Source organism: Cupressus sempervirens, chromosome 3 (assembly GCF_028749045.1).
Source record: "Cupressus sempervirens isolate cs-2001-9-10 chromosome 3, ASM2874904v1, whole genome shotgun sequence".
NCBI lineage: Eukaryota > Viridiplantae > Streptophyta > Pinopsida > Cupressales > Cupressaceae > Cupressus > Cupressus sempervirens.
This window is the reverse complement of record NC_143120.1, coordinates 252158058-252180422: the sequence shown is the minus strand read 5'-3', so window position 1 is coordinate 252180422 and position 22365 is coordinate 252158058. Positions and strand designations below refer to the sequence as shown.

The window sequence follows — 22365 nt, the reverse complement described above, 5'->3', positions numbered from 1 at the left end:
ATCTTCAAAAGTTCTACATTTGGTGCTGAAAGGTTTAAGCATAGTGCTACACCTTGGAATCGCCGAGGCCCATAAATGCTCCGAAGGTCTCCAAAACTGCAAAATACTAAAAAATAGAAAATACACAAAAAATTGGTTTTGGTATTTCACATTTAAGCTTATCCCATCATCCTCTGCATCTTCCTGAACTGAGTTTTGATCATTGATAGTCTGCATAGAGCCTAACATGGAGGAGATTGGCGCTACCTTGTTTGGGCAGCCTTTAGCATACATTGGCTGCGATCTGCATTGAGTTTGAACTCACTGTTGTAGGCCGTTCGTATTACTATTTTGCTGCAAGTTGTTAGCTATAGCAGCCACTTACAGGCTCCTAAATTTTTAATTGTAATTTCCCTAGAGATGATACCATGAATCGCAATATCATTAGTTTGATTTTGGCATTGTTTACTTCAGCTCTACTAGTGTTCATTGTAAATTGTTTGGCATTAAATAAGGAGTTATAAGGTTGTACCACAGTTGTTTGATGAAATATCAGATTGTAGCTATGTGTTTAAGGTATTAGTATGCATGCCAGTGTTTGTAAAATTGTTTACTGGCTGTAGATGCATATTTTTCTTGTTGAAATCATATATATACATCTGAATGGTCATAAAAAATTGTATCTGTACTTCAATTTCTTTGCCTAGATATTTCATAACCATTTGCAAGTGTCTAAACTAAATTTGAAACCATTACAAGTAAGCAAAAGTAATCTTAAAACAAAGTGACAGCAAGATAGAGGTTTCATGCAAAGTGTTTGACAAAATGTCAAACATCTAAAAGTGAAGTAATTTGATGTTTGTTGTAGTTAGAAACGGTTACAATTCAAGATAATGAATTTCATACTAACGACATTGACAATAAATTCCTGAAATCCAGAAGATTCAGATAGGTTTAAAACAATATTAATTGAGTGCCAACAGACATTATTTTTAAAATAATTTTGTAAAAAAAAAATTACTTGAATCTGTAATTAGATATTGATGAATTTTACCAATAAATTTCAAGATAAATGGTATTTTCATTGTAAATTTTTAAGATCTTTTTGTATAACAAGGTTTAGTAAACAAATACAGATTATCATTTGATTGATCTATTGAGTTCAGATAACTCATTGAGTTGATCACTATATTTAATCTAAGGGACTAATGAAATGTAAACTCCAGATGACCTGTAATTTATGCATGACCATCAATCACTTGTGTGCATCAATAGGATTGTAATTGATGCATGATGTGAGGTAAACTTGGATATTGTTAATAAATTAGTCATTCTGAGTACAAAATCACGAACTACCACTGTTAAACAAAATGTAGTTGTTCACAATTCAAACATCAAAATATATAGAATTCAAAGTGCCTGTTGCATCCAAGTGAAAAGACTGGTTCAAAGGAATCACAATTTGTAATTCAGGGATAAACTATTTGTCTTGGAATTTGTTTCCATTCAGATGTGATTTTTGAATTCAATTTTTTAAAGCTCTTACTAAGGGAGGATCTAAACCTTAAAAGATTTCCATTTGTATCTTTTTGTTCCATATTCAATTAATGAAAATCATTTTTGTTTGTCGTAGTATAAGTGACTCATTAAAGATGAGTTTTGTTAATTTTCTATATGCATCAACTTATTCACATTCTTTACAAACACAGGCAGCCAACACGTGAAGATCTCATAAATATAGTTCATCGAATGTACCAAAATGATGGCATATTGAAAGATGCAGTTGCTAGAATAGTTGATACTTTTCCAAATCAAGGTATCTTTGTGCACAATGATCTATATGGTGTATTTTAATATTCCTTTTTAACTACTGGACATTGAATTTATGTTATTGTAATTTTTAAACTTCTATTCAACAGTCATTCTATTTGCAGATATACAACTGAACACAGTATAAAATGATCAGGTATTTCTGTTCATTCGTCTCAAATTGGTCAAATATGTTCTATGTGTATTTTTTCTTACAATCTGATTTCTGCATTTAAACATTAACTTAATCTGATTTGACATCAGTAACAAACAACCTCAACACTAAGTGCTAATACACTTGGATCCCAAGTGCTGAAAACTTGATTTCTTTGTACATAAAATAATGTTCTTGTCATTTTCCTGATGATTGGCAGCCTCTATAAATATTTCATTCTCTAACTGCTTATTAGTAACATTGTCATAGCCAACCCTCTCCATGGGCTTGGTTGAAAATCAAACAAAAAACCATTTGCATCATTATCACTGAACTAAGATATGGAATCATCATTAGCTTGCAAAAGGACATCATCATATCTTCTCATTATGCCCATCCTCTGAAGGTGAATCAATAATATCAACTATTCCGTGACATTTGCAATATTGTCATCTTCCTTGTAAAAGCTCTAAATGTGTAATCAAGGCTATTGTATTATCTTTCCCTTCATGCACACACTGATCAATAGTGACCACAGTCATGTCCCAAAAGCCTTCCTTAAACTGTCATACAATCTTCGCGTGCCAAGGCAATATCTTCATATGAATAATCTGCTACATACCTGTTTCCAACTTCTTGTTTCTTATTTTTTCTTGTACTAGAAGAATCCTTTTCATTTACTTGTACTTTATTTTTAAACATGAAGCTTAACCACCTAGAATGCTCGCGCAAGTACTTTTAAAATTTCTCAAATATTTCTTGTAATAACCCTCCTCAAACCTGCTCTCAAAAATGCTGATGAAAGCTCAAGGAATTTCATCAAACAATTCACATGCAAGGTACGTATGACTGATATAGTATTTCAGCTGGCTTCAATGACTTTTTCTTCAATTTGCATCAATGAGAATCTTGTGCTAGAAGACTACAATGGACTACACAATGACCTAACATGAGTGTGCTACTAATTTTGACAATATTCAGTGCATATATATGATCTAAGCATAAGAAATGAACACTTAGAGCCAACTGACATTTTTACAAACAGTTGGTATGCAAACTAACTAGCTGAAAAATAATGATATCAAATTGCTTAAATGACACCAGCAACTATTATCTTCTTAATTGCAATGAAAATTACAATGCTCATGAAATATGGCCAAGACTTTGGCATTTACATAGATTACAAAATGATAATGCTGGTATAATGCACACTTACAGCTGAAAGCTTATAACACCCTAAAAAACAATACTAACAAAAGAACCTGGTTGTAGATGGCTGTAATAATTTCTTTCAATGCTGCCCTTTCTGCTTTGCCTTTTTCAAACTGCTTTTTCGGCCTGCTTTTTCGGTTCTGCTTTTTCGGACTGCTTTTTCATACCCGCTTTTTCAGCTTGCTTTTTTGGTTCCGCTTTTTCGGTTCCGCTTTTTCGAACTGCTACTATGTTGAATCTCAAGACCATATCTTTCAATGGCGTCAAGATTTCCAGCTTGAAGGGATTTCGTCTTTCAAACTATTGAGATATAATTTCCAGAAAATTTTCCAATTTCTTTGATATTTCCAAGCATGAATAAATAAGAGCTATCCTCTTTCTTTTAATCCCTTCCTCACTTGCTCCACGCTTCCGTCTTGCCAATGTGGGATAATACATAAGTTTTAATATTACTTCTTTTTTTTTTCTTTTTACAAAGTCCATGTATGTACTCAAAAGGGGGACTCTTGATTTTTTATAAAGTGACTTTATGAAACATTATAATATTTAATTCAAATAGTCACTTTACCGTTGTAACTTCAAACATTAAAATAATATACCAAATAAACTCGAAATCCCACATATAATAGCTCATCAAAAAGAGCCCAACAAAACGCATCTCATCCTGTCACTGAAAATTGAAGGCACTGCATCCCCCTATTGGCTTACTAAAAATAGTAAGTCTTTCTGAAAACCCAACAAACGAACTCCGTTTGGCCTGTAATTAAATTTGACTAGGCCAAATAACCTTAGGATCCCTTTTGAAGTCCTAGTTAGCCCTCGGGACCATACAAGAATGGGCTAACGACAACATACCTCCAAACTGGCTAAGTGGGGGAATTACATTTCTATAATTTTGAAACTTGCATTTGGTCTTTGATAACTTTGCTTTAATTCTATCAGTTCTTTAGTTGTTGCTTTCCAAGATTCTTCATCTTCTTATTGGACCCTACAGGATTGTGGGATACACTGCTCTAATAACATTGTAATATGTTGCTCTATTTAACTTGTTTTCCATTTTGTTTGAGAAGTGTTTTGCAATCATTTTGGATTGACAAATAAGGTGCAGATAATAAAGATTTTGCAGCAAATCAAGAACTCATAAAATTGACAAAATTCAAAAGTAAGTTGAAACTTTTGATTTAAATTTTTACTTGAATATACAATATTTCTCCAATGTAAGAGAAACCCAGTTCACAAAATATCACTACAGGTGTCTTTACAACACACCCAAAAAATGTAGGAATGAAATGGCTTGAGTTGTTAACAAAATATGCAAATTGGCTCTGTAGAAATGTATATGAGACTTTAAGTAACTCTCAAAGGGCTGCATGGTGAATAATATAGTTGAGAACAGTCCAAAAGTCACCCAACAAGTTATCAAACCAACTCAAAACTTTGGTCCCAATCTCTTCCAACAAGCACTTGCCTCCTTCAATGGTACGGCCAACCATAGAAGGTAAGACCAGCAGAAATCAGACCCAAAGATTTGCAGTAAAGACTTAAAATCCTCTTATCAGCCCTACGAAGATATGAAGTTCTAAGAACTAAAGATGAGGTTAACAAAACACCAATAAAACCCATCTATGATCATTAGGTGATATCACCAAGAGATTCTCCAGAATTGGTTTTTTGAACACCACAACGAATGTTGCCTGTGAGGGATTTCATCCTCACATACAACGCCAAAACCATGTCAAAAATATGAAACTCAACATACCAAATGAGCCTCTCCATCCACCTTTTAATAAGCTTTTTATGGAACTTCTAGAAACTCCCTTCTAAAAACACTTTATTCACATATTAAGCCTTTAAACTCCAAAAAGCAATTTAATTTACCATTAAAAACATTTCAGCACCTAGTCACTTTTAAGCACCTCTTCATTGAAATTTTTCCATTTTCTTGCCAACAAGCTATGACATTGAGGTTTCCAATAAACATAGTTTAAAAAAGTAACTTTAGTGAAAAATGTTAAATAAAATGCAAAAATACACTCAATCAGAAAAAAATGATTGAAATTCATCAGAACTGAAATTTGACCGTGTAGGATTGATCCTAATGATGAATAATTATTAATGGACCCAACTGAGTCACTAAAAAAAGATGCTCACTCCACGAGTCTTGGAGCCCAAATCAGAAGCTGAAAATAACATCTTAAAGTATCATATGATTCCTCTAACTCATCCGAGCTCATTGGTAGCATCAAATTACCCTTCTAAACATGCTGGCAGCTACAAATAAAATGGGGTTATTAAATAAAAGCTCAACCTAATTGATCAAATTCATTATTCCTAACTTGCATTCTTCAATTTTCTCTCTTGTTGTCCCTCCCTACAAAAAATGCTCAGAGTTATAAGTGCTAGTGTGTTCAATGGGTCCCCTGGTAATTATTATCATACACGAATAAAATTGCCATTAGTGTGGTGACTACTCTTGAAGAGATTTATGCACATGGAACAAAACGACATTAAAGAGAAAACTTAAAATGCTTGTGCAAGCTGTGAATCACTTGACATAGAACACAATTCATTCCATATAGTTTTCATTTCCTCATATATAATATAACAGACTGGGTTTTAATTTGGCCAATATCCTCAACAAAGTTTGTTCAATTTGGTTCTTTCAGCAGCTTTATATAGATTTTGTTGGTTTGTGCATATGGAATACACATGTTGACTAGGTCATTTTCTTGCAGCACTTGACTTCTATGGTGCATTAAGATCCCGCACATACGATCGAATTGTTCTAAAGGTATTTTTCTTTACCTTCCTTTGGAAACTTATCTTAAAAAACTAGAGGAAATCGCAGTAGGAACATTGCAGTCAAATCATGGATTTATATCCAATATCTGTTTCTTGAGATTGCATGATATTTAGTAATTATATTAACAAAAAAGTAATTGATCAAGACTGATTGTGTGTTAGGATTGGGCCGTATAGCTTGGAGTGATATTTCATATTACTCTTTTATTTTGGAAAAGAATAAAGACAACATATTGATGCAAAGATGTTACCAAAGCACCTTCCAGTGTTGTTATACAGATTTTCAAATGGTGAGGATAAAGCTAAGATTAAAATGTAATACTCAGTTACTACAGAATTAGTTAACCAACCATCAAGATCTACAAACAAGAGAGTAATCACTAAAGTTCTACAGGAATTTAGAGACAACTCCCAACAGCCTGTGTTATTCTCTTGGTAAAGCTTTTAGATTTATAAAGGACAAGAAGCATCAAGATGTACAGAAATTGTTTATATTAAAGTGTTAATGTTATATTTAATGGTGACATTAATCATTTAAATAAGGTTGGTTAGTTTTAGTAACTTTCTTTTATTTTAAGTTCATGATTGTTTTTGTTTTAGCAACATTGTTTTGCAATCTCTTTATAAGGATTCTTTCTCACCCCATTCAATTCTTTCGGTTAGCACTTCTGGTATTAGAGCTAAGTTTTTTAAAATAAAATCTGTACCCATAAATTTCTTCAAAAACTATAGCTGTTTCTAATTGGCTCTTTTGCAATAAAAATCATTTTTGAAATTTGAGGTTTTTTGCAGTGAGCGATTGCAAATGGCTTTTCTTCTACCTGCATTTCTACTTGCACAAAATCTTGACAAATCACATGATTTTTGCAGAAAAATGTAATGTCAAGGTTGCCAACCAAGGATTTTTGGGCCAGTTTTTTGATCTATTCGTGCTTTCTTCACCCTGTGCAAGGAACTTCTACCTGTATCATGCCAAGTCTTTTTTGTGTGAGCCAATAAATATTATTTTTCTTTACGGGTGACTTTGTTTACAAGCTGCATGTTTTTGTCTACAACTTGTCCAAGACGATTGTATGATGTAAGCTTCTATAGCTCAATTTTTGGGCATCATTTGTTGGAGAATAGCACTCTATTTTTCTTTTGAGGCTGTGATTTGTAGACCTATGTGATTTTGTCAGTGTCTCTTGTATTTTTCATGCAGCTAGGGTTCTTTACCCACAAAATCAAGTTTTTTTCTTGAGCTGCAATGTATCTTTGCATGCCTATGGTTTGTTGACCTTGAGCCTTTTTAAAAATTATATATATATATATAGTGTGAAAAGCTAGGTACATGAGAACATTATGACCGGGGTGAAAGAATCACCAATTCAAATATGAACCATTACTATCAAAGTGTTTAATGTTATGCTATTACATTATGTCCCTGCTGGACTATACATTCCGGTTGGAAGTATGCACATGAAAACAAAAATCGAATAAGGAAAACGTAAAATCATTTTCACTGGTTAATTTTTCTGGTGTTGCAGTTTGGGATGTGGTTGTCAAGAGCACGAAGGAATTGGCAGCATCTTCAGCATTAATGGTGGCTTGCCAAGATTGCTCGTTGTGTACCCAATTTCCTTGATTTAACTGATGTACATTGTCATTGCCAGTTTCCTGTCAGTTCAATCCAAACAAAGCTATGACCTTAACACTCCCTCTTAGCTAGGGAGGATTGATGTAGGACACATTAGGCTTTCAAGCATATATAGATATCATCTCAATGTGATATTCTTGAATGGCATATTTAAGGATATCACATATGTTTATCAAGATACATGTTATCTTTCAATATCATCTGAAGTATGATTCAACATGGAATATCAACCATATGATATTTATTAATCTCATATTCTTGTGGTATGTGCATTGGCATCAAATCTGTGATGCCTACCAAGAGAATACATTATGTCCTAGTAGGATATGAGTTATCTAATTTCCGGCATTCGAGGACAACTTATTGTACTCTATCAGATAACAAGTAATCAGCCTATCATAATCACTATCATGACAAGTATCATGACTTCCGGCATAGTCGAGGACAACAACTTAATGTAGTCTGTCATGATACATTTTTTATCATGATAATATGTTAAACTATTGGTAGGATCGTCACCTTACAATAGTGATCTCACACATAGATCAATAAAAGATCATCAACTTTCATGACATAATCCATATATGCAAACTAGTAACTCACATGATATCCACCATGAATCATGTCAGTGGGTGGATCCATCATAGCTGCTTGTAGAGGGTGGAACAAAGGCTTTTACCTCAAGCTTCTCTCTCATAGAGAAGAATGCATTACAAGGAATTTCACCTCAAACTTCTTCCTCATTTAGAAAATCTCAATCTGTTGACTTTTACGTCCAAGGTTGCTTGTTGCACTCCCTCTAAAACAAAATGTCCAAGATTCTCTGATGAAACAAAATGACCAAGATCCAAGGTTGCTAGTTACTCGCTCTTGAACTAATGTTATAAGATCATCTAAACAATCAATATTGATTATAGAAAAAAATTCCATCGCAATCTGCTCACTCTTGATGAAAGAGCCCCTTGTCTTTATTTCAGTCTCATATGTTATCACTCAACAACATTCCTAATGCATCATTATTATTTTCCTAAAAGAATATTCTTGTGCACATCAACATCCTTAATACAAGTTGCTCCAATGAAGACCCATATGCATCAAATCAAAAGATAATTCAGATTTGAAACTTTGATGATGTCCCTTCCCTTACATCTCTCATCTAAATATTACGATAATAGAGAATCATCTATTATTAGTTAATGGTAATCTATTGTAATTATCTAGTTAGCTTTAGTTAGCTTTCGCTTTTTCAGCTATCCGTTAGAATAGAATGTTTCTATTCTTTACGATTGTTTCCTAAGGAAACATTATTTTATTCTTTTGTATATATTGACCTTTTGGTCTCTGTTAATAATAAGAAAGTATTTTTACCAATTACTTCGTAATATGGTATTATAGCAATACTTCAACTTTTTTCGAAAATTTTATAATTTTTTTCGAAATTATCTATGCTCTAAATTTTCAAAATTATTTTCGAGTTTTTCTTTTTTCTACAACCTCCCAAGAGATTCCTGGCTTGGGAAATTCTTTTCCGATTGTCGTTTTAGGGTTCTATTTTTTGAAGATCTGAAAAATTCGCGTTTTTAGGCATAACTCAAAATCACGGCTCAAAAATCTCTTCCATTTTGGTCATCTTTGGTTTGCAAACGTGGGTTTCTTTCTTCCATTTTTCCATTGATGGTCATTTCCAACAAAATCGCGCCTTAAAAACTCGTTTTTTTGTGCATAAATTGCATTTTTTATCAAACGACTCTGCCTCTTTTTAAAGCACCTGTGATGGTACATTCGACCCTTGTTTGGAGCCAAACAATCATCTTCCATGCCACATCTTCCTGTAGCTGCGATTTGTGATGAAAAATGACATTTTTTTCCACAAATTTGCCATTTTTTCTGAATTTTTTCTTGCATTGCTGCCAACCAAGGTTTCCTATAAAACCCTAATTTTTGGACTCGAAATCTTTTTTATTACAAATTTGTGGTGGGTTTTTCAAGAGCTCAACTGGGTTTTCGTTCATTTTTCTGGGTGCCTCAATTTTCGAGCCAATAGATCTAGAAAATGGCACCATATTCCTTTTGAATTATTTGAGCTTTCTTTTGGGTCTCACTCTAAATTTTCTAGGTCTTCCATTTTTCACAGATTTTCACATCTTTTCATTGAAAAAACATGCCGTGGCATCTCTAACAAACATTCTACTCGAGCACAACTCCAAATTCAATGGTTGAAACTATGGCACTTGGAAGTAGTGGATCATCGAAATTTTTGAATATTGGAACGCGGATCAACTTGTACTGGGTGTTACGAAGCGACCGATTGCTTCGGGTCCTGATCAGGATATATGAGATTTGAATAATCAGTAGGCAGTAATGCTTCTCAAATTATCCGTGGTTGATGACTAGCTTTCTCAGATTCGATCTGACAAGACAATTGTCGAGATCTAGATACATCTCAAAGGTCTTCATAAAACTTCTGACAAAAGCAAAGCTTTCTTTCTGAAGAACACTTTGTTTTCTATTGTCATGGATGAACGCAGCTCACTCTAGGCACACCTAAATCGGATTCAGAAAATCCACGATCGGTTACTTGCCATCGGTCGCAAGATGGAGGAAGATGATATTGTGGTTATCACTCTTCGGAGTATACTTAAGTCCTATGAGCATTTTATCAAGACTCAACATCACATCTTCTGGTGTTGATTTGAAATTCATTGATCTCTGCACACTTCTGCTTCAACAAGATCGGTGGAAACAACAATTCGGTAGTAGCTCCAGCTGCACCTCCACAGAGCAAGCCTTTGCTGCAAAATCCTTTCAGAAGGATAAAGCCAAGTTTCAACAACCATCTCAGTAGAAGTCTTCTGCTCTAGCATCAAATGGCTTCCGAGAGAAGAACATTCAATGCAACTACTAGCACAAGTTTGGACACATGAAGGTTGAATGTCGGAAACGCATAGCTGCACAATCTAAGAAATCAAGTTCGTAGCCCAAACCGAACAATGCAGAGCACATTGAGTAGACAAAGTCTACCTCTTACGCCTTCATGGCTAAAAGACCTGTAGATCATGAAAAGTCGTTTGCTTGATGCATTAATTCAGGTGCCTCTCGTCATTTAACTCACTGCAGAGACTAGTTTACTGATTACCAACCTTATTAAGACACTGTTATTTTTGGTGGCGGAGAAGAGTATACGGTTGTCAGCAATGGCAACATATAGATTTAGTTTGCAGGGAGAAATCTCATATTCCTCGATGTGTACTATGTTCGAGGGATGGAACTAAATCTACTCTCAATCAGTTAGTTGCTACAACATTTTCCACCTTGAACGTCACCTTCAGTTCACATTAGTGCACCATCACTAATTGGGTGACTTAGTCTACCATTGCAATGGGTCTTGAGGATCATGGTCTTTTCAAACTTACTAAGTCTAGTGATTCTCGGGACTTAGCTATGGTTGCTCAGTGGTCTTCTGTCAGCACACTTTGGCATCAGCAATATGGGCACTTAAATATCCATTATCTCTCACAACTTTCTTGGGATGAGCTTGTTCTTGAATTACTACAGATTCAGACTCAACAGCTTGGATTTTGTGATACACTTCAAGCTGGGAAGCAACATTGCACACCTTTCACCAATGGCTATTCATGGCAAGCTTCTTAGGTACTTCAGCTTGTTCATGCCAATATTTGCGGCCCTATGACCACTCCTATCCTTGGGTCCGGGTATTTCCTATTGTTTGTTGATGATTTCAGTAGAAAAATGTGGGCGTATTTCCTTAAAAAGATATTAGATGTGTTTCTTGTATTTCGGAAGTTTAAACCTTTAGTCTAGGAAATCTATTATTACTTTTATATTAGACAATTAGGGGGAATTTTGTTCTAATGTTTTCTCTAGCTTCTTGGATACACATGGCATCAAACGCCAGTTAACCACACCCCACACGCCACAATAGAATAGTGTAGTTGAGTGTCCGAACCAGACAATCACCGAGATGACTCGATCCATGCTCAAACACAGACATGTTCCAAAGAAGTTTTGGGTAGAAGCAGTTAACACTGCAGTTTATCTATTGAACTGGTCACCCATAGTGGGAGTTAAAAGTAAAACTCTGGAAGAGGATTGGTTTGGTTGGAAGCCCAGAATTAGTCACCTAAAGGTTTTTGGTTCCCTTGCTTTTCTTTAGATCCCTGATGTGTCACGCACCAAGTTGGATGCAATGAGTCAGAAACTCATGCTTGCTTGATACAGTAGTCTTCAGCAAGCCTACTGCCTGATCGATGTTGAGATATCTCGTCTCATCTACAGTCATGATGTAGTCTTTGATGAGCAACGAGGACCATTCATGCCTATTTCTCTTGTTCCTGATCCAGCAAACCAGTCTATGACGATTCATGATTTGGGAGTTTGGCTTCCATTAGGTCCACCTGATGAGAGGGCTACCTTGCAACTCCAGTTATACAGTGATACCTATATAGACACCTCTAGCTTCTCCTGTAGGATCACCTCACTTTGTAGATGCTTCACCTAAGTTTGATCTAGACTCTTCTAATGAGGAACCTGATGATCACACACCTTTTGATACTAATGTTGGATATTCTCCTATACGACCTAAGTGGTGGGATAAGATAGTTGTTGATCTTCATGATGATGAGCTCATTGATGGGAGAACTGCTCGAAAAAGAGCAAAACTATAGTCTGTTAACTTTGCTCTCATGGCCAACATTTATAGTGTGTTTGAACCTCAAACATATTCTGATTTTCCTTCCTTTGATGAGACTACATACAGGCAACTAATAGGCAGCCTCATCTACCTCTCTGCTCCTAGGCCTAACATCAGCTTTGCAGTCAGCTATATTTCACGCTTTATGAAAGCTCCTAAGATTGATTATTGGATGGCAGCAAAGTGTGTGTTTTGTTATGTGAAGAGCAGTTCAGGTTATGGACTTCAGTACTCTCGAAATTCTAATCCTAAACTCAATGGGTTCATATTCTCATATTGGGCAGGCTCTGTTGATGATTAAAAGTCCACTTCTGGATATGTGTTCAATTTTGGATCTGGTACAGTTACATGGACCAGTAAGAAGTAGTAGGTAATTTCTCTCTCCTCTATAGAGGCCGAATACAGAGGGATTGTTAAGGCAGGATGTGAAGTTGTTTGTCTTCGTCAGATGCTTGGGATATGCAGATGTCACCAGCAGGACCGACTACTCTATTTGTTGATAATGAAGGCTTTATCAAGTTAACATGAAATCTAGTCTTCCTTGAATGAACCAAGCATGTGGATGTTTACTATAATTACATACGACGACTAGTTGAAGACAGGACTATATATTTGTAGTATGTTCCTACCATAGATGAGATTGTAGACATTCTCACCAAGCCTCTTGGTCCTAATAAGTTTGTCAAATTCAGAGGACAGCTTGGTGTTCTAGATAGATTAACCATTAAAGGAGGGTATTACGATAATAAATAATGGTCTATTATTAGTTAATGGTAATGTATTGTAAATATCTAGTTAGCTTTAGTTAGCTTTCACTTTTTCTGCTTTTTTTGTTAGAATAGAATGTTTCTATTCTTTGCGATCATTTCCTACAGAAAGATCGTTTTATTCTTTTGTATATATTGACCTTTCAGTCTCTGCTAATAATAAGAAAGTATTTTTACCAGTTACTTTGTAATACTAATGGTTTAAGTGGGAATGGACCATTGGTTATTATCAGTGTAACGGGACTCGTCGAGTCAGCCTTGGACTCGGCGAGTCAGAGGCAGAGTCCACCTTTCTGAGGTAGACTTCCTCTTGACTCGATCTCTGCCGAGTCCTGTCCGAGTCCATGGACTCGCCTGACTCGGCGAGTCCCGATGCCAGGACTCTCACCGGCAGGTAACAAGTAAAAAGGCAAAAAAAACATAAAATGCTTTGTTTAATTGGATTTTTTTGGTTTGTATAACATGTTATTGACCTAAAAAGGTCATTCCACCATTTGCTTGTGCTCACAAGAGAGAGGAAAGAGTTAAAGAAGAATATTGGGGTTTTGAGAGAGAAATCAACAAACCGGTTTGCTCTCCCGTATTGATTGCTAATGGTTTGTGCATCTTTCTAGCTTGCATTAAAGCATTGAGAGGAGCTTGAGGGAGCATTTGGAGGAGGTTTCTACAAACTTGCATTTCCATTGTTTGTGCAAATTTGAAGAGGTAAGCTACAAGTTGTTGCATTTCTTTGTGTTGTTTTATACTATGTTTTAAACTTTTACATTCATATTTTTTAAGTATTTTCACTTCTCATTTTGTTTAAATTTGTTTGGTCTCTACTCTCTACTACTAGTCTACTATTTTTTTACTTCTCATTTTGTTTACATTTATATTGCAGTAGGCTGACAGCAAACAGTAACTTATTGAAATTTGATATAATGTCTCAACAACAAGGTGAGGGAAGTGGAAATAGGCCTCCATTTAACCCTAATGCAGACCCAATTGCAATAGCAAGGGATAGGGCTTGGAAACATGCCATTCCGGGGCACAAAAAGGGAGTTGTTACATGTTGGCATTGTGGTGTGGTATATAATGGGGGAGCAATAAATAGATTGAAGTATCACCTAGCACATATACCTAGACGTGATGCTAAAAATGTAAAGATGTACCCCAAGATGTTATGCAAGACATCCAAACTCTTCTAGAGGAAAAAATGGAGCAAAAAGAATTGAAAAAGAAGCAACATGAAGAAATGGCGCAACTAGCCGGAGCCCAACAGGGGTCTTCTAGTTTTCGCTCTCCATTATCCACTGCTCCACCTATGGATACCACTGCTTCTACGAGTGTGAGGATTGGGCCTCGCATTCGTAAGCAAAAATCGACACTTGATTCTATGTTTGCTCCACGCACGGCTCCAGGTTCACAGCCATCGCTTGAGGGCATGGGTTGGAACAAGGATAAACATGATTATGCAAAATTGGCACTTGGGGACTTCTTCATCTACAACAACATTTCATTCAATGCAGCAAGGTAATTATTTATGTAAATTTAAATTTAAGTCTTCTCTTGCTTTCAAAGTTACAAGTTTCAGCTTTCAGCTTTCAGCTTTCAATAATATGTTTATTTTGTTTATTTTAATTTGTATTTTGTTTTCAAATTTATTTATAATATACTAATTTGTTTAACTTTAAATTTTATTCTATTTGTTTTAGGTCCCCTTATTGGCAAATTGGAATCGATGCTGTTGCTGTTTGTGGTCTGGGGTTCAAAGCCCCTAGTGCTGAAAAGCTAGGAGGTCCTATTTTGAACCAAAGGGTGGCTGATGTACAAGTTGAAATCACGGAGTAGCGTGAGGTGTGGAAGAAAAAAGGTTGCACTGTCATGACTGAGGGTTGGACTGATAGAAGGAGTAGAACACTCCTCAACTTTCTTGTTTCTTCATCAGGTAAACTGTAATTGTACTTAGAGTCTTAGACATTAAAAATTTAGAAGTAGAACTTGTACTTAAGTGATTAAGTTTATAAATTTTGAATTTATAAATTATGATTCATCAGTAATCATTATACTAATTTGTTTCTTTTTCTTTAGGTGCCACGGTTTTTTTGAAATCCATTGATGCCTTGAGAAAAACAAAAAATGCTGAATATCTTTGTGGGATAATGGATGAAGTGATAAAGGATGTAAGTGAGGAGAATGTGGTGCAAATAGTTACTGATAATGCAGCAAATTATGTTGCTGCAGGAAAGCTTCTTATGGAGAGACACCCTCACCTATTTTGGACCCCTTGTGCTGCTCATTGCATTGACCTCATGTTAGAGGATCTTGGTAAACTCCCTTGGATCAAAACAGTTATAGAGCGAGGAAGGAGTGTATGCAAATTCATATATAATCATACATGGGTCCTCAACCTCATGAGGAAACACAATGAGCAAAGTGAGTTGTCTCGTCTAGGGGTCACTGGATTTGCAACCAACTTTCTCACATTGAAATCCTTGCTTGATTCAAAGGGAGGTTTGAGACATATGTTTGTTAGTGAGAAGTGGATTGCATCCTCATATGCAAAGACCACTGCAGGGATTGCTGCAGGTGATCATATTTTTGACGAGCCCTCTTTTTGGACACCTATTGCTGATATTGTGACGGTAATTTTCCTTTTTGTCCTCATTTCAACTTTATTTTGTTTATGAAATTATGTTATAAATTATTGTTCATTTTTTAAAGAAAAAACTTAAAGCTGATTATTTCTTTTCCAACTTTCATAATGATTGCAGTTTGTAAAGCCGCTTATTGTTCTCCTACGAACAACTGATGGAGAGAAGCCCTCAATGGGCTACATTTATGAGGGCATGGATAGGGTGAAGGAGGCCATTCACACTTTTTTTGCAGGGAATCGAGATAGGTATGGGCCTATATGGGATGTCATTGATAGACGATGACACAATCTTCTTCACAGGCCTATACATGCAGCGGCCTACTTCCTTAATCTAGCATACCAGTTCAGCCCACATTTCAAAGCTGATGATGAGGTGTGGAGCGGCCTCTACGATGTTATAGAGAGAATGTCACCTAATTTAGCAGTTAGCACAGATATAGTCCGTGAGATTGAGCTATTTAAGAAAGCTCAAGAGGACTTATTTGCACGAGAGTTGTGCAAAAGAAATAGGACAGTATTGATGCCTGACAAACACTAAAAATCTTTGATTCTACATCCTAATTTCTAATAGTAATTCTATTACCATCTTAATTTGATAAATTCAAAGTTATTGATATGATTCAAAAATTTCTTGTTTCAGATGCATGGTGGGAGATGTTTGGCACAAAGGTGACAAATTTACAGAGGATTGCGATTCGCATCTTGAGCCAGCCATCTAGTGCATCAGGATGCTAACGTAATTGGAGTCTTTTGGAGCACATACACTCAAAGAAGCGCAATAGGTTGGCAGTGCAAAAATTAAATGGTCTTGTCTTTGTTCACTACAACCTTCGCCTTCGCCATAGACAGATCCTTGGCACCGATACAACTCCGATTGTATTAGAGAATGTTGATCCTCATGCAGAGTGGAACACAGAGGTGGATGATCCTGTCTACAATGATGAAGATGTGGAGTGGGTAGATCAGGTGGATCGAGAGGCTGAGGCAGTAGCGATTGCAGTTGAGGAGGCAAGAGCACGAGGAGACAGAGTGGACCCTGAGACTAGGAGTGATGGATCCTAGGCTGATGACGAGGATTATGTGCGTGAGGAGGATGATGATGATGAGGATGAGGAGGAGGTTCAGGGTCAGCCTCAGACACAGGCAGAGAGGATGGCTCTAGAGTCTTCCATGACTTATTTTAGGTGCACTCGTAGGAGGACATAGACGATGGCTCTAGTTGTTATTTTGATATATGTTTTGAACCTTTGAATTTGATACCATGGATTTTGTAATCCATGAATGTTGTAGACATTTGAGTCTTTGATATTGGAGTGACACTGTGTTTATTACTTTATAGTTTATAACTTTATATTGTGGTTATTCAGTTTTTTTCCTTCAAAAATTCGCTTTTATACTTATGTGATCTATGCAAAATTGTGTATGTGTATTAAGTAGGTTCTATTTATATCAATTATTGTGTATTTGATGTTAATTGACTAAAAGATGCAAGAAACAATCTTAAAATCCTTAAAAATCTTTGGATTTCACGAGTTTTTCAATTTTTCGAGTCCTTGCCGAGTCCGGTCGCCGAGTCTGAGTCCGAGTTTGATTTTGACCTTTCCAAGTTAGAGGTGAGTCCGAGTCCCGTAAAACTAGTTATTATACCCCCCACAATGTAAAATTCTTACTCTTAAATCATTAACCAATTCTGCATCAATTATGGAAAACATGCAGCAAGGAAAGTCTTCGTGAAAATTATCTACTCAAGAGGCTGCCACCAATGAATTTATCATCTTGATCTCAGTTCAATTTACAATTCACCTCATAGAGCTACACCAAAACTTGGAATCCTTATCAACATAGAATTCACATAGCAATAGAAAGTTAAAACTTAATTGCTCAATCTCTAGCTATAAAAGCATTAGAAAAACCTTCCTTCAAACTGATGATGTACAAGTGATTAATAGCTTCGTCACACACATGGACTTTCAAACTCCCTCTGAATATCATTCATCTGAGCTCCTCATCCAAAATTGTCTTTGAAGATGTCTTAGACTCACTCTGAATTTGATATCAGTCACCCTTTTCATGCAATAACATACTTGGAGATAAAGATCAAGGCAAATAGCTCTTAAAGTAGGTATTGAAAAAAAAAGATGAGGGATTTACTATATTAGGAATATACTACTTGAGAATTATACCAAAATAGAATATTCATTTCATGTAATGAAAGGATATGATTAAAGAAAACTCTTCAATTGCTCCCATTAACATAGACGCATACCTTTCAAACAATAACCTTCATCTCCAAATACTTTGAGTATTATAGTGTATAGTGTGTTTATAAGTTCTATGATTCTTTTTAAATTGGTATGCATTAAAACTTGCTCTATGTTCCATGGTGGCTATCTAAGTGGAATTGTAATATCCTGAACCGGATATTTATTTATTTCTCTTTTAGCAATATAATCAGAAATAAAAATTTGTAGATAATTTCCAGCACATTCGAAAACCAGTAGAAATTCCAATAGAAATTTAATCAACTTTTTTTAGATACAACATTCGAACTTAGATGTAAGAAAAAATGGAATACAATGCTATAATAAGACTAGAAGATTCTCCAATTTATATAACCCATTATTTCACAATAACATCCAAGATGTCAAACATATAACCATGGATTACCAATTAAAAAGGTAAAACCAGCAACTCATATAACTCTCTAAAATACATTATTGTATTATACAATAGCAATACAATAACCAACACTACTAATCCAATCCTAAATACAGATTAACACTCAGATCGGAATACTAAAATAAGAACTTGTAAGCACATGTGAAACATCTGAATTGATCTCTCCTGGGACAATTAGTACTAGGATCCCATTCAAGTCTGCAGGCAGCCCTATAGTCCAAACTGAGAACAATTCCTACCACACTACAAAGCCAGATGACTCTTTGTAATCCATCTATCAACCGGATCCCTGGATCCCATATAACTCTTTGAAAAAACTCAGCACTTGTAAACTGATCAATAATCATCATCACCATACTCAACCTCAAATTGGATAGGACCACAAAAAAAAACCTCATCCAATTAAAGATACAATTTGTCAACACCTAGATCCCAAACTCTGTTATGTTGCCTTGCTGCTATGATGAGATAGAAATATATCTAGGATCCATGTATAATCCAATAGAATCTGAAGCCCTGACCTAAGTGGATGATGTAAGAAATGAACTGCTCAAAAGCTGAAACCACCATCCCATGGACATCAAAGTTCATATTGTTGGCATAAGCTTGGAGAATTCTCAAACGCATAGGTGCTATGAGTATGAAAGATGCTAAGAATCTAACCAAAAACCTTATATAAATACTCCACCAAGAATTGTTCAGAGGCTGATGAAGAAAATTCACCCAACTCCTGAATGGGATGAAATCTGAAAATATGTTGGGGCTGATCAAATGATAAGCAACAGAAGTTGATTCACCATTCCCATGCTGAGATCCGGGTTCACTGCTAGGATATGAGCCAGGATCCCAAAGTCTGAAATCAAACTCTTCCTTTTCATGGCAAACAAGAGATGATCCCTCATTTAACACAAAAAGAGGGTTGTTGGACGTCCAATCAGCAACAACTCAAACAAAGGGTTGTCAACAAGCTGAAAGTGTTCTGAAGTTTTGCTACTTAACCATTTGGGGCAGTTATCCAAGTCATACATGTGCTGAATGCTTTCAAGCTCATCAATTACTTCCTGGAAGAACTCCTGCCTCATTATGTTCTCATGCTCTCGAGAGTGTTCCATGAGATTGATTTGATTTTCTACTCCCTGTAGAGAAAATTGAGTTTCATTCAGTGTCTCCCGAACATACTTAAGCATCCTGTTGAGATCCTTAATCTCATCCTGTTCCCTATTTGATTGTGCTGCATAAATCTCAACAACCTTAAGAATATAATCCCTATCGAACAACAGGTATAAGTAATCTGATTTCATAGTCTCGAGGGCTGTTTTGACCTTCTGTAATTCAGCCACATGCCAGTGACCTCTCCCTTCCCTTCGGACCTTCCTGTAGAGCTCCTCAACCAATTCGTGGGTACTGTCATACTGCACCAAGGATGCCACAACCATGTTTTCACTAATCTTCAGTTGATTCTATAGGGCATGTATTTCATTATCTCCCTGCTGAAACTGTTCATTGTCTTGCTGTGTCATCTTAGGTTGCTCCTCTAAATTCATGTTTTGAGTATCATGATTATATAGTTTATGATACCCAAGTCCTAAACTTTTATTACCTTGTGTGCAATCTACTTCATTATTCTGCTTGACCAAGCTCACCTCTAAGTCACCAATGAAGAAATTTTTATCTCGAGTAACATCTTCTACGTGATCGTGAGAAGGCTGCAAATCTCTGGTAGTTGTCTGCTCTTCTATTTCAAGACCATTGAAATGATATTCTGGTGTATCGGACTTTCTTTGTACACCCCTATGTTCTGTTTGTTTGCAAAGAGATCCTGGACCAACTCGAGATACCTTCTTTTTGCCATATCCGTCATATTTTGCTGCCCTAGATAAAATTCCATGTAGTCGCTGAATGATAAATCATTTTGAATTTGGATAGGGAATTCTTTATACTCTTCGTAGATGTCAAGGATTTCTGCTCTCATGTTGGCCTCAGACTTCTGGGCTAACTGTTCTTGTAACTTCATAATTAGTCATGATTTAATCCTAACCCTGCCACACCAAATGAAATCACTATAATTATTCGTTGCTTCTGAGATCTTTTATTTCCTACATGAGAACCCTCCCCAAATCTCTGGTTTTCACATCAGTCAGACTTTAACATTGCTGGTGCTGAATTTAAATCCAAAACAATATCACTGCTACTCAATCGAATTCCTGTTATTAGTGGGAGGTACTGATGTGAATTTTTGATTGTGCTGTAAGTGCCTGCTCGGCATCCACTTCCGGACACTTAGTCACTATGTTGTTTGTGACTATGGAGTCTCCTCAGCCCGACTGCAACCAAACTCCTCTTCACAGTCTCCCGATTTCATAAACTTCCCCAATTTTAAGATAGTTGGTAATCTATGTTCCACATTTCCTTGTGATATGCCTACTTCCTGTATGTAGATGTGACATCCTGTTTGTAGGATATTTCTCTTAATATGCTCATACAAAGGCACAATAGTTTGTCCCGTTTGCTGCAAGGATGTTAAAATATCTTGAAAAGACGCACTTCTGGCAACCTTTACAGGAGTCACATACAAAAATTTGCATGATGACTTAACTTTCCTATCAGACCAAGCATAGAGATTAAGATGACCTTAGTTCTTTCATAATTGCCACAGTTTGGGGACTGGTTTGTTGAGAGTTCAAAAATGTTGCTAGTATGCCAAGCTTAGCAACCAAAGTAATAATTTGGTCCTGGATGAGAGACAGTAGAGGTGATATTACAATTGTCACACCTGGAGAGAGCACTGCAGGTAGCTGATAGCATAAGCTTTTCCCACCACTCGTAGGCATAAGAATAAGCAATCATTTCCAGCCATAGCTACCTCACATGCTTGGTGTTGTATTGGTTGAAATTTTTCATGACCAAAGACTACAACATTCGTAAGTTCAAAATCATCTAGATGTTGTAACTATTTGTACGTTAAGCATTTTCTCTTTTCCCTATGCACAGTCGATGTTTCTACTTTATCACTAGGGACATTAGAAGCTTCATTTATTAGGAAGTACGTTGAAATTAGTTGTTCATTGACTTCGGAAAGGAGGTAACCACAAATGGCAAACAATAACGTGCCAGCACATGCACTTGTCCACAAATGTATTTGTTATAATACTAATGTTTTCATTTCTATGTGCTTCCTCACGTATGCTTTATAAGGTCTTTGTGTGGGTGTCGTTACCTTCAAGAAATTATTTATTAATTGTCACCAATGATAAGCCATTACTTTCAGAAATTGAAAAATTCCTTCCACATTACCAAACCAACTTTCCTTTAGGGTTCTAATGCAAATTTATAGTCGAACATTGGCCATTGAACATAATATTGTAGTATGTGTGTTGCGAAATTTCCAATTCTCCCAAAATAGCTTACATTTTCCTATGAATTCTCCTTTGGTATAAATTTCTTGGCAACTTGACTCTTCTTTTCACTGCCAGTGGGACCCTGATGTGGTGTAAGAAGAAACAACACTTTCCGCATTGTAAAGTTTTTTATTTTCTCGAAAGAAGGTCCATCTTATAGTAAAATCATCAATTGACGGGCATTATATTATTCTTGTCGTTTTTTTTCAAAGGGAACGTAACTCCTTCCGCTGAAACTAATGCTTCCTTCAATACTCCTTGAATTGATATGAACTTGCATCCGTGTGCTCTCACACCCTTTCAGACGTATGACTTCTATCAATACCAGCCTGTCTCAAGGGGGTAACCCGACTGGAGATGTACATTGTTCAGTCATGCTTGAGGATCACAAGTATGGAACCGTCTACACTACCGCAATCTGAAAATATCTAGCAGTGACGTTAAATCCTCTTCTGATTGTAGTCAATGTTCCCCTTACCATCTAGCTGATAATTCCTATTCCCAAAGCTCACCCTCTATATAGAACCTGCCATCTATGGGTGCTTGCACTTGCGATTTCCGAAATAGTTGAGTTTAGCTTGAT

At 36.1% G+C, this 22365-nt stretch overlaps 1 protein-coding gene across 1 annotated transcript in view; it reads left to right on the top strand.

Moving 5' to 3' along the window:
• The window catches only part of LOC149565820 (P-loop containing nucleoside triphosphate hydrolases superfamily protein), a 289819-nt gene that overhangs the window by 222753 nt on the left and 44701 nt on the right, over window positions 1-22365 (top strand). The window contains exons 8-9 of the mRNA XM_089819308.1: window positions 1689-1795; window positions 5890-5945. Coding sequence (XP_089675434.1) covers window positions 1689-1795; window positions 5890-5945 — 163 coding nt within the window. The remainder of the gene's footprint in view (window positions 1-1688; window positions 1796-5889; window positions 5946-22365) is intronic.